The sequence below is a fragment of the Lissotriton helveticus genome, chromosome 6, assembly GCF_964261635.1.
Source record: "Lissotriton helveticus chromosome 6, aLisHel1.1, whole genome shotgun sequence".
Classification (NCBI taxonomy): Eukaryota; Metazoa; Chordata; class Amphibia; order Caudata; family Salamandridae; genus Lissotriton; species Lissotriton helveticus.
In genome coordinates, this window is record NC_136067.1 from 2053055135 (window position 1) to 2053073972 (window position 18838).

Genomic DNA, 18838 nt, shown 5'->3' on the forward strand with positions numbered 1-18838 from the left:
TCTCCATTATTGCTTCATTAAATTGAGTCACACCTGACACACAGCCATCCCTAGTTCCAGGGTCCTAGAAAAGGGCTTTAGAAACGCAGTAAACCAATACGGCTGGACCTATAGCCCATCAGCTGCTAAGGTCTCAGAGGTTTAATGTTGAAAGGCACTCAGTATTCCTAACCCAATGGCTGGATATCACTCAAGTAAAACACCACAGGAATGTAACCCATAGACCACTTGAGATCTGGGTAAGTTAAATGCAAGTAACAACAATATCTCAACTGGATTCAGTAAAAGTTGGTATATATGTATGTACAAGACATTACAATAGAGAAAACAAAAGGGAGAGACTCAATTATTTGTTGAATGTGCTCATGGCATCATATATTTTGAAAGAAAAAGTTAAACATGACAGTTATATCAGCACTGTAATGCAAAAATGCAGAGGCAACCCTAAAGAACTTGGTGCACTATGTGCTTGTGACAGGAGGTGACGCGCAAGTGACAAGTGAAGAACACAGCGCTGGGCGCAAAGTAAAAAAGTGACGTTGAATATATATAAGATGTTTGGTTCTAAACAGTAATTTTCTTAAAATGAATTCTACATGATTCAGAACAATTCCATGAACCAGAGAAGGATGTGCGCCATAGTTTGCACTGGAAAAAGGATGGTCGACAGCGTTTCGATCCTTAATTAGTCAGGATCATCATCAGGACCGGTAAGCCAAGGTCGTGAGTGCTGTATGGGCGTTCACACTCCAGTGTGCCGCAACGGACAACAGACTTTCTACAGTCAAAATATATGATGCCATGAGCACATTCAACAAGTAATTAAGAGTCTCTCCCTTTTGTTTTCTCTATTGTAATGTCTTGTACATACATATATACCAACTTTTACTGAATCCAGTTGAGATATTGTTACTTGCGTGGATATCACTCAAAACATTTTACTCAATGCAAGGTCAAGTGCCGTAGATTTACTGCCTCCTCTGGTCCTCTGTATCTTAATGCTGAACTGCGGACCGTCCAAATAGTCTATGCTTTAGCTTCAGAGTCCTAAGAGATGTTTTGGGGAAGTAAAGAGAAAGAGGCCACAGAGCTGCCTTTTCAATCTCATTCCCACACCTAAAACAAAATATCATTGGGTGGCAGGGCTGTGTGGAGACCAAGTTCTCTGCCATCTCTTCAGGTTTGGGGCGTTTCAGAGCTCAGGGGACTAGAGATTCTGCTGAGGAAACAAGGAGGGTCGTCTCCGCATGACCACATTTGGAGTTCAGCCTTCATTGGAAGACGAAAGAGAGGCCTCCCTTCCTCTCTCCCTGGGCATTTCTGCAGAGAACATGGAACATTTGTGACACTTTGAGCTGGTGAGGTTCTATCTGCTTCACGCCTCATTCCGTCCTGTGCGGCAATGGGCTTAGTAGCACCAGAGAGAATCTGTAGCCCAGCCTGGCGCTGACAGGTGCACTCATATCAGATCCTTACATTTTCCATGACCAACAGAGGCATATGGAGAGGACATGAAAGAGCTTAATATCAGCAGACAATAAAACAATAGGAGCATTCAGCTAGGAATCAGTGTTTAATTTGAGAAGGCTGCTGCAGGTGGGGCCCACTAGTACTAATTTTTGGGGATCGGCACATATTTTTCCCCATCAGACTTTGGCCCAGAGCAAGAGAGAATAAAACATACAATGTGGAAAGGAAGAGGAAGAGGCAGTCAGAAAACTGATGAAAAAGGGAGACCACAGGGGCGTAAAGGAACGTGTATATGTAAGGTAAAGGGTTTCAGAGTCACTGGTGGTGGATTAAAGTGGAATAAGGTAAAATTAAGACTATGCAGACTTGGTATTCTACACACCAGTATTAAATAGCACCAGCCGTAGACTTCTAAGCAACACTCCGGGCCAGGGGACTTATTCTCTTACAAATTAAGCACTGCTTGGAACCTTATCATGAATAGCACTTTTAGAAGGGTAAGGGGAACAGAGGTGAGGAATCTGCAGGATGTCATAATTTCCACCAGAAATATTGGCCCCATAACTTTTACTTGTGATGGATTCACCGTTCTGCAGATTCCTCACCTTATAAATGGTTCCCACAGCAGTACCCATCAGAAGGCATGAAATCGCCAAGGAAATCATGTAGCAAAGTTTAGGAAATGATCCATCTTTCCGTATATGCACTGCCAGGCATTAATCCTTGGTAAAGGTTTGCAGTGTAGGCCAAATGGCTGCCAGCAAATGTCAGCTAGTGGGACTTCCCAGGGTAGTGCAGTAAAGCACAAGTTACTACTTGTGTAACGATAGATCTGTCAGAGACATTAGTTAGTGATAGATTCCTTGCCTTAGAATATCCCCAGGCGTCAGGCTGGATCCAGAAAGTTTTCTGTTTAGCAGTACCCCTGCGCATCAGAAGGTGGCGTCCTGTGGATCCGCATCCGTCACTGGCGTCGTAGGCGCTGAGATGACATCACCAGGAGTACTTAGGTGCCACTCATGCGCGCTGACGTCAGTCCTCTACACAACTATTCCGCGCCGAAACACAGAGCCATGCAAGATACTGACCATTGGTGCATAAAACTAGGGCCCTAAAAGGGGATGACCTTAACCCTTGTAATCAGTCCTCAGAACGGGGAGGATGGGTGGGGCAGTAAGGAATTTATCACTAACTAATGTCTCTTTCAGATATATCGTTACACAAGTAGTAACTTGTGTATCTGAAAGAGACACGTTAGTGATAGATTCCTTACCTTAGAATAGATACCCCAGCAATACCAACCCCGTTGGTGGGTCTGCGAACGAGATTACACCAAAAAGTCCTGGAGCACTAAACGGCCAAAGAAGCCGTCTCTCCGGACCTGACTGTCAAAGCAGTAGTGTTTGGTAAACGTGTGCAGTGAGGCCCTCGTCGCTGCCTGACAAATGTCCTGCAAGGGATCGGTCTACCCGATGTGGAAGGACGTGACAACCTTTGGCAAAAAAGAAGGATGGGTCCTTAAAACCACCTTGTCCGGATGAACCGAAAGGAAAGGAGGTTTGGAAGAAAGTGCCTGGAGCTCACTCACTCTTCTGGCAGACGTGATAGCAACGAGGAAACGCCTTGAGAGTGAGAAGACGTAAGGGACCGGTATGAAGGGGCTCAAAATGAGTGCACATCAGAAAAGACAAGATTTAAGTCCCACTGAGGCATTATGAGGGGTACGGGTGGAAACGTGTGCTTAATGCCCTTAAGAAAACGGTTAACAACCAGGGACATAAGAAGAGAAGGCTGACCTGGAAGCCGTAGAAAGGCGGAGATGGCCGAAAGATAACCTTTGATAGTGCCCAGAGCAGAGCCCTGCTGGGCTCAAAAGAGAAGGAACAGAAGAAACTCCGAAAGAGGCGCAGAAAGGGGATCCACAGCTTTTGCTGCGCACCATGCCAAAAATCTGTTCCACCTGCAGGCGTAGACCATCTTAGTGGAGGGACGTCTGGCTGCCAGAATGACATCACAGACTTCGGGAGGAAGATCGAAAGCTGTCAACTGTCGCCGCTCAATCTCCACGCATGGAGGTGGAGGCCGGACAGGTTCGGGTGGAGGACCGAATCCCTGCTGCTGCGAAAGGAGATCCTCCCAAAGAGGCAGACGGATCGGGGGATCGATGCTCATACTGAGTAGCTCAGGATACCATACTCTTTGAGCCCAGTCCGGAGCCACAAGGATGACTTGGGCCCGGTCGCGCCTGATCTTCTTCAGCACTCTGGGCAGAAGTGGTATAACCGGAAAGGCGTACAATAGACCGCAGCTCCACTCATGACGAAAAGCGTCTCCGAGCGAGTGCCGCCTTGGAAATTCCAACGTGCAGAACTGATGACATTGCGTGTTCTCTTCGGTGTCGAATAGATCTAACCAAGGCGCTCCCCACCGCAGAAAGAGACCTTGCGCCACGTCCGAGTTCAGACGCCATTCGTGATCCACCATGTACCGGCGAGTGAGTTCGTCCGCCCTGGTGTTCAGAGAACCTGCCATGTGTTGAACCACCAAGGTAATGCCTCAATGTTCCAGCCATGTCCAGAGGCGCCGAGCCTCCTGACATATGTTCCACGACCCCACCCCACCCTGTTTGTTGAAATACCACATGGCGGTGGTGTTGTCCTTGAACACCGGCACTACACTTCCCCGGACAGAGGGAAGGAATGCCTTCAGTGCAAGTCGGATCACCCGCAGCTCCAGAAGGTTGATATGGAGCCTGGACTCCGCTGGAGACCAGAGCCCTCTGATCTCCGCCTCTCCCATGTGGCCTTCCCATCCCAGGAGGGACACATCCATCACCACTGTGTGCTCTGGTTGAGGAAGGGAGAGGTATCTGCCACTGACCCAAACGTGATCCGTGAGCCACCACTGCAACCGTCGTGCAGCACCCTCCGAGATCTGGACGAGATCGGACAGGTTGCCCTGATGCTGTGCCCACTGGAACTTCAGCTCCCACTGCAGAGCCCACATATGCCATCTGGCATGTGTCACCAGCAGGATGCAGGAGGCCATCAGGCCCAGAAGCCGGAGCATCATCCTGACTGAAACCCAGGATAGAGGCTGAAATAGCGGAATCATAGCCTGAATATTCCGGACTCGCTGCTCGGGAGGATAAACCCGAAACAGCGTTGAATCCAGAACCGCTCAGATGAAGGGGAGCTTCTGAGAGGGACTCAGGTGCGACTTCGGCACATTGATTGAGAACCACAGCAAATGCAGGTGGTCGGCCGTAGTCTAGAGGTGGGTGACAACTGCTCGGGGCGAGCCCACCTTCAACAGCCAGTCATCGAGGTATGGGAAGACTGACACCCCTGACCTGCGCAGATGAGCTGCAACCACCACCATAACCTTCGTGAACACCCAAGGGCCACTGGTAAGGCCGAAGGGGAGCACGGCAAACTGAAAATGCTCCCAACCTACCGTGAACCGCAGGTAGGGTCCATGGGCCGGCAGGACAGGAATGTGAAAATAAGCGTTCTGCAAGTCCAACGCTACCATCCAGGGTCCAGGGCAGCCAGGAACTACGTCAGAGTCAGCATCTTGAACTTATTTGGAAGGAAGCAATTGATGTCCTGGAGGTCCAAGATGGGGCGCAGGCCCCCCTTGTCCTTCTTGGGGACTAGAAAGTAGTGGGAATAACAACCACTCCCTACTTCCTGACTGGGAACGCACTTGATGGCCCCCTTGGCCATGAGGACCGTGACTTCCTAACGGAGAAGAGCCAAATGATCCCCCGACATGCGGTGGTACCGAGGTGGCATGACTGGAGGGGAGGACAGAAAGGGGAGCGAGTAACCTTGGCAGATTATCTGCAGCACCCACTTGTCCGATGTAATTTTGTGCCAGTGGTGGAGGTTTTGGCGGAACCTGCCACCCACCGGTGTGGGGTGCTCCCTGAAGCTCAGATTAGGAAGGCTTAGAGGCGGAAGCAGTGGGGGTGGAGGTGGACTGACCCGCGCGCTGGTTACCCGACCCGCCACTGCGGAATCCACGGCCGCACTGAGGCTGGTCCTGCACAGGCTTCTTGGAGGAGCGTGCTTGGGTGCCCTTGCCCTGGCCACGAAAGGAACGAAATCCAGGCGTGGCAGGATTCTTTGTGGAAAGACCCAAAGAACTGGCCGTGGTCCGAGAGTCTTTAAAGCACTCCAGGGCATTGTCGGCCTTATCGCCAAAAGCCATCAAAGGGCATGTCCATGAGCGAGCTCTTGATATCGGGCGAGAACCCAGTGGAACGCAACCAGACGTGGCGCCGCAGCGCCATAGTCGTGGAAATCGCCCTGCCCAATGAATCAGCGGTGTCCAGACCACACCTAATGGCAAACTTCGCCGCATCCTTGCCTTCCGTAATCGCTTGGGAAAGGACAGCCTGGACCTCTTCAGAACACTGAGGCAAGACCTCGGCTACCGAATCCCACACTGCGTGGGAGTAACGGCCCAATAAGGAGGCGGTGTTAACCGTCCGCAACCCCAAGCTGGCTGAGAACCACCTCTTGCGAAATTGGTCTAGCCTCTTGAAGTCCTTATCCGGCGGAACCATGGGAAAGGCACTCTGCGATGTAGAGGCCTAAATGACCAGGCTCTCAGGCATGGGGTGAGTGGTCAAGAAGGCAGGATCACCAGGCGCCGGACGGTGACGCCTAGCGACGTTTTAGCGATCGGTGCCCCCGAGGCCGGTCGCAACTAAGTGCCCAAGAGGACTTTGGTGAGAGCCTCATTGAAAGGGAGCAGCGGCTCCTACGACGTATATGCCTTCTGCAGCACCTCCGTAAGGAGGTTGGTCTTAAGGGCCACCGTCGGGAGGTCGGGATGGAGAGTCTCCGCAGCCCGACGCAGCACCACGGTGTAGGAAGCGCCCTCCTCCATAGTAGGTAGGGGAGAGGCAAACCCTGGGTCATTAGACACATCAACCTCGCCCACATCTTGAAGGTTGTCCACCCAATCCTGCTCGGAGTCACACTGCCAGGCAAGGGGGTCCTCGGAGCCGTCACAGTCCTTGTCCGGCTCTGGAGTAGAGGGAGCCGGAGAGGGGGCAAACGCGTCGGGAATCCCAATGCGGATCAAAGGCCGGAACGAAATGGTCAGGGAACCTGGGCAGGGGTGGGATAAACGGCACCCAGTGCGGCACTTGTGGTGGAGCCAGGGGCCGGAGGCAAGGGTGGCGCCGGAGCCAGCGGCGCTGCACCTTGTGGCGCCGGAGCCGCCGGCGCAGGATCCTGTGGCGTCGGGGCTGGCGCCGGTGGCTGGGCCGCCGGGTCAACAGGATCTGGACACGAGACCGCGGGGCCTGAAGGCGCACTGGCAGGAGCCCGGGACCTAAAGAGGCGGTCCATAGCAGCAAGAAACTCTTGCGTCTATGCAGGAGTTGCCGACGGACCCGGGTATAGCGGGTAGGCCGCGGGACTCCCGGGCTTCAGAGGAACTGTAGGGGCGGAGCCTCTGTCCCCCTCATCCGCCTCCGGGGAGTGACGGGGGGACGTTGGAAAGCGAACACACTTCTACAACTTCTTTTTATGGCGTCGCTTACCGGAATCCGAAGGCGAAGACTTAGAGCCGGAGGAGCGACGGCTCCAGTCCCGCGAGCGGTGTCGTGAACGGCCCCTAGACCCGGAGCGGTGGTGAGAGGAGTGCTGGACCTCCAGCAACTTCCGGCGCCGCTCCCGCAAGGCTTTTAGGACCATGGCTCGACAGTCTCGACAGTCCCGGGAGTCATGGTCGATCTCCAGGCAGAAGAGGCACACATCTTGGGGGTCCGCCACCGACATGTTACAGCGGCACAACCCACAAGACTTAAATCAGGCATCCCTACGTGCACCAGGAGACAAGAGGGGGAAACAAAAAGTCTCCAAAAGTAGTCAAAAAATGACTGAGGTACGTGCTCAATCCGGTACTGCGCTTTCGGCGCGGAAAAAGAAAGAACCGACGTCAGCACGCATGGTTGGCGGCTAAGTACTCTCCGTGACGTCATCTCTGCGCCTACGATGCCAGTGATGGACACGGAGCCGCAGGACGCCACCTACTGACGCGCAGGGGTACTGCTAAGCAGAAAACTTTACGGATCCAGCCTGCCGCCTGGGGATATTCTAAGGTAAGGAATCTATCACTAATGTGTCTCTTTCAGATAGCTGCCACAATCCTCTCAGAGTGTGCACAAATGCCACCAGGAAGTTCTTCCTTGGTCAAGGCAAAGAGTGACCTAATTAGAAACAGCATGGTTGGCTGCAGAAAAACTCACAAAAAGCTAGTTAATCACCCGCTCTAATGTCATCCCAGGCAGGCAGTAGAAGAAAGCTCACCTAGGGGCCAGCCTTTGCAAACACTGATCATCGTTGGATGGATGAGAAGAAGGGAAGAAACATGGAAGAGAGACACTGAATATTTTGGAAGGCAATCATCACCTTTAATGGGATGGTGGCCAAGTGATTAGGACCAGACTCTCTGGGTATACAACAGTGAATAGACCAACAAGGGACACAACTCTCTAACCCTGTGGGCTGAAATAACGGCCACTAGAAAGACAGACCTGAGGGTTAAGAGGAGAATAGAAACAATTTGTCTCTTGGCCTTTGCATTCAAGCAAGCAAACGCTGATGTCTACAACTTCCTCTGCTGGGGGAATTTGCTTTCAGGAACACTATCAGGGTCTAGATTGATACAATTACCATTATTTGACAGTGCTGTTGAAATAAACTTTGCTGGTCCTGGGGCTTATGTGTTTTTACACCATGAAACACACGGGACAGGAGAAGAGCCGGACCGGAGTACTGGAAGGAGAAGACATCTCCAACAAGGAGAGACTCTAAACCCCCGTTACCCTACTATCGTAGTGTGGTTCGCCGGCGGCGTGTATTGAAACCAATAAAACCATCCTTACCTTCACCTAGAGTCCCAGTGAGTTCTTATATCCCGCAACAAGTGGTGGAGAATGCGGGCAGCGGAATAACCATCTGTGACCCAAAGATGGAAGAACTCTTACAACACGTGGTTAAAGGACAGGAACAACTCGGTTGGGCAGTAGAGCAACAATTAACCTCTGCCCAAGCTGACCGGAAAACGTTCAGGAACACTATTTCCGCCCAAATAGAGGGCTTACAGAAACTGATTGCGGATCCCGGTAGCCCTGTCACAAGAGAAACCCGACTTCCACCCCAACCCCATCCGGGATCTCCCTTCAAAAGTACATACCAGGGGAAGATCCTGACGCATTTCTGACCAATTTTGAGAGGGTTGCTCTAGCATGTGGTTGGCCTATGGACAAATGGCCTTTCTTTTTGGCGCCACTTCTAACCAGTGAGGCCCAAGCGGCTTACCAGGTGGCCAATGCTTCTGGTCAGGCCCCCTATAACCATACCAAAACCATAATTTTGGACCACCTGGGCCTAGACACCGAAGCATACAGGGTACGCTTTAGGAAGGAGAGAGGTACCCACGGAGAGAACCCAAAGACTCTCTTTTTCTGCCTGAAGATGGCAGCGGATAAGTGGTTAACCCCTAACCTTGGGCTCCAGGGCTCCGGGGCTCCAGGGCTCCGGGGCTCCGGGGCTCCAGGGCTCCGGGGCTCCGGGGCTCCGGGGCTCCAGGGCTCGGAGGCTGCAGGGCTGCAGGGCTGCGGGGGCTGCAGTGCTGCGGGGGCTGCAGGGCTGCGGGGGCTGCAGGGCTGCGGGGGCTGCAGGGGCTGCAGGCCTGCGGGGGCTGCAGGCCTGCGGGGCCCGGGACCCATGGAGCCCGTCCCGGGTACTTTGCCACGCCCCGCGGGCCGGAGGAGGGAACCCCGGACGCCTGGGAGGTGTTGCCCGGGAACACAGCCCATCTGGTCCCCGGCAGGGAACCGCCGGCCCAGGAGGGGTCCCAGAGTACCTCGTCCCTAGTAATCCGGAGGAAGGCTACCCCTCTTTCTGGGAACAAGTGCGCACAGCACGGCTCAGGGGACCCTAGGCATGAACGTGCCCGACCTCCTGGAGCCCTGGCTGGGATCTGGGAGGCGAATGGCACCTCATCGGGACTTCCAGGGAAACCCGGCCATCTGGTCGCCCCATTGGGAAGCATTGGGTGCGACCAGATGGCCGAGGTGAGAGGGGCGACCAGATGGCCGGGACCGAAATGACGCCAATCTGCCTGCCCCGAGCCTCCGCGGGAGAGCTCCCGCCTGCCCTTCCAGGGCTCCGGAGCCGCAGGGCTCTGAGGCTCCAGGGCTCCGGGGCTCCGAGGCTCCGGGGCTCCAGGGCTCCCGGGCTCTCGGGCTGCAGGGCTCCTTGGCTGCAGGGCTCCAGGACTCCAGGGCTCGGGGGCTGCAGGGCTCCAGGGCTCCAGGACTCCAGGGCTCCGGGGGCTGCAGGGCTCCGGGGGCTGCAGGGCTCCGGGGTTGCAGGGCCTGGGACCCATGGAGCCCGTCCCGGGTACTTTGCCAAGCCGTGGGCCGGAGGAGGGAGCCCCGGACACCTGGGAGGTGTTGCCTGGGAATACAGCCCATCTGGTCCCCGGCAGGGAACCGCCCGCCTGGAAGGGTGTCCGGGCATACCCATGCCCCTAGTAATCCGGAGGAAAATGACCCCCCTTTCTTGTAATCCGTGCACTCAAGGTGACAGAGGGGACCCAGGGCGCAAACGTGCCCTACCTCCTGGAGCCCCGCCTGGGATCCGGGAGGCGAATGGCACCATATCGGGACTTCCAGGGAAGCCCGGCCATCTGGTCGCCCCATAGGAAAGCATTGGACGCGACCAGATGGCCGAGGTGAGAGGGTCGACCAGATGGCCGGGACCGAAATGACGCCAATCTGCCTGCCCCGAGCCTCCGCGGGAGGGCTCCAGCATGCCCTTGCAAGGCTCCGGGGCTGCAGGGCTCCGGGGCTCGGGGACTCCGGGGGCTGCAGGGCTATGTAGCTGCAGGGCCCCGGGGGCTGCAGGGCTCCGGGGCTGCAGGTCTCGGGGACTGCAGGGCTCTGGGGCTGCAGGGCTCCGGGCCTGCAGGGCTCCCGGGCTCCAACCAGGCCGGGAAGATCAGGGAGTCTGCCCAGACACAAGGGACCCCTGTCCCGGGCACACGGACCCTCGGGACGCGCCCCCGTTTTCCACGATTGTTTTTCCAAAATTCTGCGTAGTGTGCGTAGTGGCACTACGCAAACTACGCCCAGCCCTAATATTCACAAGGTGAGTAATCCACTGGCAGATGTATCCATCAGAATTTCTTTTTTTAAAGGTTAGTGAAGATTCATCAAAAGGTAGCAACGTTATAAGCAAACCCAAAAAATCTATTTCCTTTGGAAATATGGTCCTAATGACAACTACCCAGTGGCCACCGCCACTGGGTAACACAGAATGTTTGCGCTCTTGTTGTTCATTAGAACCAAGTGGAAAGCATGCCACGCCCCATATAACTTCTATAGAAAGATTTGGATGGTTGTTGCTGCTGGTACTGCTGTCTTCCACGAAAGGAAAAGTTCCTGCCAAAACCACAGAACCTCCTAAACTGTCTGTAATCCTTGGGCTGAGATTGAAAGCCCAAAGATCTAGCTGTTGCCTTGCTGTCCTTAAACCTCTCCAAGGCAGAATCTGCTTGGGTGCTAAACATGCTCGACCCATCGAAGAGCAAATGCATGAGGGCATTTTGCACATCCGGAGAGAAACCAGATCCTCTCAGCCATGCGTGCCTCCTTGTAGTGACTGAAGTTCCCATCGTTCTAGCCAATGAGTCCACGGTATTCAACCCAGACTGTATGACTTGCCATGCTGTAGCTTGACCACCATTCAGAAGCTTGGTAAAGAGTCCTTGAACATCATCATGCAGTTTTGGATCACTGTCTTAGCCAAATCTATCTAATATATATATATATTTATATATATATATATTGTCCCAACAAGCAGGTTGTGTTAGTGGATTTCATAGCCATGCTGCCACAGAAAACAGTTTCTTCACGGACTTCTCCTTTGTTTTAGACTCTTTATCCACTGGGGATGGAGAGAAAGACCCAGGAGTCAGTTTTGAAGAACAGGAAGCTTGTTCCACCAAATTCTCAGGTAAACGGTGAGAGGACAAAAAGAGCTGGTCTCTTGGAGCCGGCGTATACCTCCTAGCAAGTGACCTGGAGGTCGCAGAGGATGACATCTGGCAAATCTCTACAATTGGTTCAGTCAACACCTTATTGAAAAGCAACACAGGTTCTGATGATGATGAAGTACAATGATAGCAAAAGGAACAAATGATGGACAGAATGCTTAACAATACATTCACTCCCAGTCACAAAAATCTGGGTTTTATCCATCGTTCTTTTGCTCACCACACCACCCGAGTTTGGACCCAGCCATATGCAAATCAGTCTTGACCCTGCTCCTCATGGGAACAGTCCAGCCCGAACTGAAAGGCCAGGTCCTCCCTGGACCGGAAATAAGCATCCTGGGACTGGATTCGGGGCATCACCCCTCATCAGCCAGGCTAGCTTGAATCCAGTGGCGCAGTGAGCACTGGACCGACGTCTGGCCATACCCTTCCCCACTTACGGCGGCAAAAAGAACAAATTGTTCTTTTTGCTTCGGTCACCCATAGAGGGACGGGTATGCCCAGACATGGGTCCAGTGCTCTCCATGCAATTGGAGTCAATCTAGCCTGGCTGATATGGGGTGAAATCCCGAAACCGGTCCCAGGATGCTTGTTTTCGATCTAGGGTGGATCTGGCCTGGCAGTTCGGGCCTATCCAGTGGGGTGGAAAGGAATGCATTTGGGGAGGGATGCTGGGTGAGGAAAGTTGGGTCTCCCAGGGCGGGAAGATGGAGTTGGACAACAATGCAGTGCACAGGAGCCCCTGTGGAAGGTTTAGCCCAAGACCCCAGAAGAACGTCTGTGAGGCCCTCGTTAAAGGAGTGAATTGGCTCAGCAGAACTCGCCCCCAGGTGAAGTACCTCCATCAAGATAAGGGTTGTTGACCTTGAAGGGTGGCAGTTGCAGGTCAAGGACCTCCACTGCCCTATGCATCACGGTCACAAAAGATCGGCCTTTCTCTAAAACAGGGACTGGAGGGGAAAGCATGCCAGTCAGGGGAGGTATCCAGATCACTGGTGGAATAGCCCAGCTCCCCAAGAGAGTGTCTGCTTGTCTGGGGTCTTCTTCAAATGACCCATACCGCTCTTCATCTTTCCCTCCCCTCCTTCACGATCTAAGAGCGGCAAGTCCAGAGGGGGGCTCAGAGTCAGAAATGGCAATAGGCTCGTCATCCAGTGGAGCCAGGGGCTGTCAGAAGGACCGGATAGGGCGTGGGAGGAGGTACGCGCGGAGGCATCGGATTGGATATGGGGGCAGGTCCAGATGGCCTGGCTGGCATGAGGGGCAAACCCACCAGCAGAAACCCAGCAGGGGGCACCTCTCACCTCTGTGGCGCTCACAGGCACACCAGAGCGAGTCCATGGCCCAAAGATGGCATGCATAACATCATAAAATTCAATCAACTAGGCAGGGTACTCTCTGGCTCCTGGAAACTCGGGAAAGTGCAGAGTGGGGTCCGCAGCTGGCTCCGCAGGTGGAGAGTGGAATGGGGCCTGGAAGTACCTCATTAGGATGGGGAAGCAAAAGAATGTTTAGACTTTTTTCTTGTGCTTCTTGGACTTACCAGACTTTGAGGAAGACGTTTTGAAGTGGGTAGACAACTGTCTGTGGAAACAACTCCTGGAGCGGCACGAGATCTCCCTCGGGAGCGGAAACTACATGGAACCTTCTTCTGAAGTGCTGCCAAGAGCTTCATCGCTCACTCGCAGATTGCCTTTGGGTGCATCCTTTTGCACTTGCCACAGGCCTTGGGGTCGTGGCCCAACCACAAGCACCAGAGACTGACCAAATGGGAATCAGGCATAGACATCAGTCTATGACATTCCCCAGTACATTTAAAACCCGTAGGTTTGTTAGGGGACATATATCTACCACAGCAAATTGCCCAAAATTGACTTTACAAAAAGAAAAAAAGATGGTCAAAAAGTGTCCGGGGTAGCTCTCCAGATTCACGCTGTTGGCATGGAAAGAAAGAAACTGAGGTCTGTGTGCCAGGGTGGTGTCTCTATATGCACCGCAAATATCACTTCCAACACGCCCAGCCTATTTGACGCCACCTACCAGCATGCAGATGTACTGATCAAGATTTTCTGGATTCAGTCTGACGCCTTGTGAATATTCTAAGGTGAGGAATCTGTGGCTAGAAGTCTCCATCAGAAATAGCCATTACCAAGAACATTACTTACCAAGGTATGTAGTGTAGAACCAAGAAATATGAATAAAAACACAAGTTTTTTTCATACACCTGTGCAAAACTGGCTAGACACTAACCAATTGCTACACACAGTGTCAATACGCTACACCCCTCGGAAGGTAACTCCTTCAAAAGATCTCTCCAGCCATCTTGTTAGTGGTACAGTCTGCTCCAACACAATATACAACTTTTACCGGTTATCGCTGAAAGCAGGTATACACTTTAAAATATGTGTTCTTAACATAAAAATATCCACACCCAACAACAACATATAAGCGTGCTCCAAAACTTTGTCAGGTCATGCTCAAATCTACTTGCAATATTAGATTTAAAAAATGTTAACAAACTAAGAAAGTGTTTGAGAAATTTGTTTCATTAAAAGGTATTATGAAAGGGCTCCTTCAGGGAGCGCTGAGAGGTGGCTGTAAACATAAAATGATTTATCAAGGAGAAGCTAAGTTCCTTTCAAAACACAGAGTGGAAAAGGGGTGCATAACATTTAAATTCAGCGCAGTGAGAGACGATGCAGCTGCTACAGGTCTAATGTAACAAGAATGTAGAGAAAGGAAACCTGCAGGGACATTCATTAGTGATTATACATCTTACAATCAGACATCCACCGGCCTCATTTTATGGGATTCTTGTCTTTTTGGATCATGTGTTGTCCTGCCAGAATGGAGAAAAGCTTCTCATTCTCTGTGAACTATGCAGTTGGAGACATGAGTGATCTCTCTTTTAGACAATCAGTTCTCTGGGTCGAAGGTTTTATCTGGCCTCAGTTGGTGCTACTCAGACACCGCTGGGCTGTAAAGGAGAGAATACTCACAGACACATGCTGCTTGGCTGGTAATGGCACTTCAAATGGAATATCAGTGTCTTGGAAATCTGTATGATCGAGGGCATCCAGGCTCCCTTCTTCAATCGCCTAAGAAAGGAGATACCAAACTTTTTTAAATTTTAAAGTAGATAAATAAAGTGGAAATAAACATTCAAAAAGTGAACGTGTGACAATATTTGTATATCATAACTTAGAACTAATAACGTCTGGATGCTTCATCAGCGACGGACATGTTGGTTATACAATACATGTGAGATCTAGTTGAACAAACATTACTGAAGTTTTCTTGGGAGTGAGATCAGATGCACATTCAAGAATACAGGAGAATCCCTTACAAGCATTCTCAGGAAATAGTTCTTCAAAGGTATGGTAGGTATGCGAGCGTTTTCATTATTACATCACAAGATAATTTAGCTTAGCCCAGTTTTTTGGACCTTGCCATCAATAAATTCAGGAATAATAGCAAAGTTATCAAGGCCATATTCACAGGAAATGTGCAGGACTTTCATTTTTTAAACTTTCTTTTTGTAGAGAATTAAATACATCACAATTTTCCCATCAACTCTATGAATGGAACGAAGAGAAAGGAACGTAGATTACAATGTGAGAGGCCCCCTTTTTAATGCTATTGTTTTCAGGGTCAAGTTTCATCTTTGTGTAACAAGAAGCACCTCAACATTAGATTTTTCTTGGAGACAATCTTTTCATATGGGTCCATTCAGGCTGGGAATCTAAATGAGAAAGAATGAGTTACTGAAACCCTTTGGTGACACGCTTTTTAGTGGATACTGCCTAACCACATATTTCTCATCTTTTATTTCCCGCAGATGCCAGACTGGATCTGGAATTTATTTTTAACAATTACTCCTGTGCACCAACAGGTGGTGCCATCTGACTACACGGGCTCGGAGTCATATATAGGTGCCCTCCGCCCCCCTGTATGCTCAACTTAGTTCACAATCAAGCATTACGCATCCTTACTTGCAAACATCAGTAATAGACTGAAAACAGTGACAGTGTACACAATCTAACATGGAACCATACTGATACCTAGAAGACCACTCCACAAACAGAGATGAGGGAGGATAGGTGAGGAGAGAAAGCTTTGCCAAAGGTAAGTAACTTGTTATTCTGATGGATACTTCAAACTGCACAGTCTTCACCCTTTGAAAAGATACAAAAGCAGTACCTCCCAAAAGAAGAGAGCATTGGATTTGTAGGAAGCTGGCTCTCTATATACTATACGAAAAAGAGGTATATTGTGCAGAAATTCCAGTGGATCCCCAGAGGCTTTCCAGAGGCTAAAGTAGATAATACGAATGCTCTCTTTTGTGGTAGTGTGGGCGAGCATTTAGGCTTATCAGAGAGTAATGTTATGCATTTGTTGTACACACAGTAGCAATAAATAAAACACACACTCAATGAATAAATTAGAGACCAATTTATAAAAATAAAACTTGGTTATATTTATTTTGTAGAATCACAGAACTGCATCTTAGGTAAATACTTTTTGCAATAGAAATACTTTTCAAACTCAGCATAAGCATAAGTAGTGATGGCCCATCTGTATCAACTAGAGGGCAGTTGGCTAGGCTAAAGTCCAGGCATGACGCTAAGGAATGTCCATCTGCAAAAAATCGTAAGGGGAATCTAGTTGGGCCTAAATGCAAGAAAGTGGACGGTAAGCATAGTGCTAAGAATGTTATTAGAAACATGGGTGGTACTGCAGTAGCTGAAATTAGCAACATAGACTCTCTGGCTGATGCACAATCAAGGGTAAGAAAGGAGACCCCCTTGGAGCCCGCCTGGGAGAAACCCTCCATTATTTCAGTTAGCTGTGGACAAATTAGTGACAACATTGCCCCGATTCCCAACACCAGTCCAAATGTAGCACATAACCTAAATCTCGCTACAGAAATCCCACTCATTGCCCATATGGAGAAAATCATGAAGTCCTTCATATTACCAGTACTTGAGAGAATTAAGACTCTCTCAGATAGATTGGATCACTTTTAGCAAGGGACACTCGACAACTTCTTCTCTGTAAAGGCCCTTATTAAGCTCCAAGCCCAAAAAAGCCCTCTAATCCCTGCACAGAAGAACATCCCATCGGTCGACCCTCCGCAGACGGATAAGCATGCGTCTTTTAATGCACAAGGTGTCCAAGGGTCCCCGACTGGAATCAAATCCCCAGTGAAAACTGCAAAACAAAAGGCTAGCAAATCCACAAAACAACCATCGACCAAAGGGGCCAAAAGTGTCAGCGAGTCTGCATCTGCATACAAGCAGAAGGATGACCTCACAGATGGTACTGTAGGGTCAAAGAGTATGGATCCACCTCTTAAGCCCGTTCCAGCTCATGGCATTGAAACTTGTCTCTCTCAAGTCAACCTGTCTCCGGCCTGCATGCCTTATGTGGTTGTTCTGGCGGGAGTTCCACAGCTACCGCTGGGTAAATCAGAGTCTTATACCTAACTTAGAAACAAAACTACATTTTGGCTGAATAAGAACAGGCCCCTCCCGAGGCAATTAGATGGCCGTGTCCTCCTTGTGAGGCGTGTTAGTTGGGTGGGGAGTAGGACCAAGGATATCCCAGGCGATTGTATCTTAGTTAATTTTAGCGATGCACGAGTCGCAAGTTTGATCTGCAATCAGCAGAATGCAGATGATGAGAGTGGTATCAATACCCACGGCTTGGGTCATTTCCATTTACGATCACCAGGCTGGCGCAAGGAGAAGAGAAAAGGAAACCAGCACTGGGGAGGATACGCTGGCGATTCCTTTGGTTACTTAAATCAAGCTTTTTACAGTGGTCCTGCCTATTATGGATTTAACAATGGGCACTGACGCAGTGCTCATCCGCTTATCAAATACTTGTTATTCCCCGGCCGCAATGAAAGGTCCCTATCGAGCAGGTCCTCAATCTTAACCCCTGAGAATTCCCACTTACCCCTTAATTTAATCCCTGCGGGAGTAACTTACTCAGGGGAAGGTCAGGGGTCATCATCAGAAATTGTAGAAACTGATTCTTGGTCTATTGAGGCGGATGAACCAGATATTAATGTCCCGTTTGTGCCTGACCCAGCTAATGGCCAGGCGTCATATATTGTCCCTAAAGCTGTTTATAAGCTCCCAGCAGCTACACCCATTGTTCAGAGCAAGGTTTCTTCACCGCATGTCCTCTTGCCACTAAGTCTGGCACTTGGGACTGCAGGAGATCAGCAGATCTTATCTAGCGTACGGGCAAATTGTTCTAAGGGGTATACAGTGGCTGAAGTTCTACTGGTGAAGATTCGTAGCTGGAACTTAGCTGGTATAACCAGAAAGTTAGCTCTTCCAGATTGGAACACTCTGGTGGAGTCCCATATGATTTGTATCTTTCAGGAGACATGGAGCCTGGAACCCATTCATAGAGTAGGTTACACTACGTACTTCTTACCAGCAGTTTTGCCGGTGTCTGGGAGGGGCGTCCGTCGGGCGGGCTCCTTATCTGGGTGAGCATTTCCTTGGGCTGCAGAGTTACGCAAAAGCAGTGCAACTCGCTAGACATCCTAGGGATCTCGTTATGCGGTCCTGGTAGAGGGAGAATCCTTTACATATTTAATATATATGCTAGAGGCACGAAAGGTGGTTCCCTTTCCCCCACAATTACTTTACTTGAAGGGGCACTTAGAGATTGCCGTGAAGGAACGCAGGTACTCGTCGCGGGGGACTTTAATTGCTCATTTGAGCCCCTAGCGACAAAGGACATTCTGGATCTCAATGAGGACGATGCAAGGAGGGGTATACCTATGTTGTAAATTCAACCTATAAAAAAATGGTCACAAAGGGCAATCCAAATGAATGCCCTGACCTTGGAGTTTGGCCTTATAGCAGCAAATGGAAGAACCGCCTCGGATCCCCGAGGTGCCCACACATACAACAGGGCAAATCATACGTCAAGGATAGATTACATCCTCCTTGATCGAACGCTTTGGCAAAACCTCGAGGACATGGTTATACTACCCACTGTTGATAGTGACCACAACTCACTTTCGCTGGGCCTAAAACATCTGTGGCAAAACAAAAATGGGCTAACTATCCCCAGACAAGTTAAGTCCACTTCATTAGTGGCTCCATCTAATTGTGGTAGGCGCCTAAAGTGGAGTAAGGTAGCCATGGACGAGAACAAACTTTTTACCATAGGAACACTGCTGGTGGCCTCACAATGTGAGCTAGACAAAATTATCATGGAGCACCCTGTTCCTTCCAGTGTAACTGCAATGTTCAAG

General features: G+C 50.6%; 1 protein-coding gene across 1 annotated transcript in view; it reads right to left on the reverse strand.

Moving 5' to 3' along the window:
• The window catches only part of IFT172 (intraflagellar transport 172), a 1142656-nt gene that overhangs the window by 126553 nt on the left and 997265 nt on the right, over window positions 1-18838 (reverse strand). The window contains exon 45 of the mRNA XM_078650113.1: window positions 14556-14654. Within this exon, the coding sequence (XP_078506239.1) occupies window positions 14556-14654 (99 nt within the window). The remainder of the gene's footprint in view (window positions 1-14555; window positions 14655-18838) is intronic.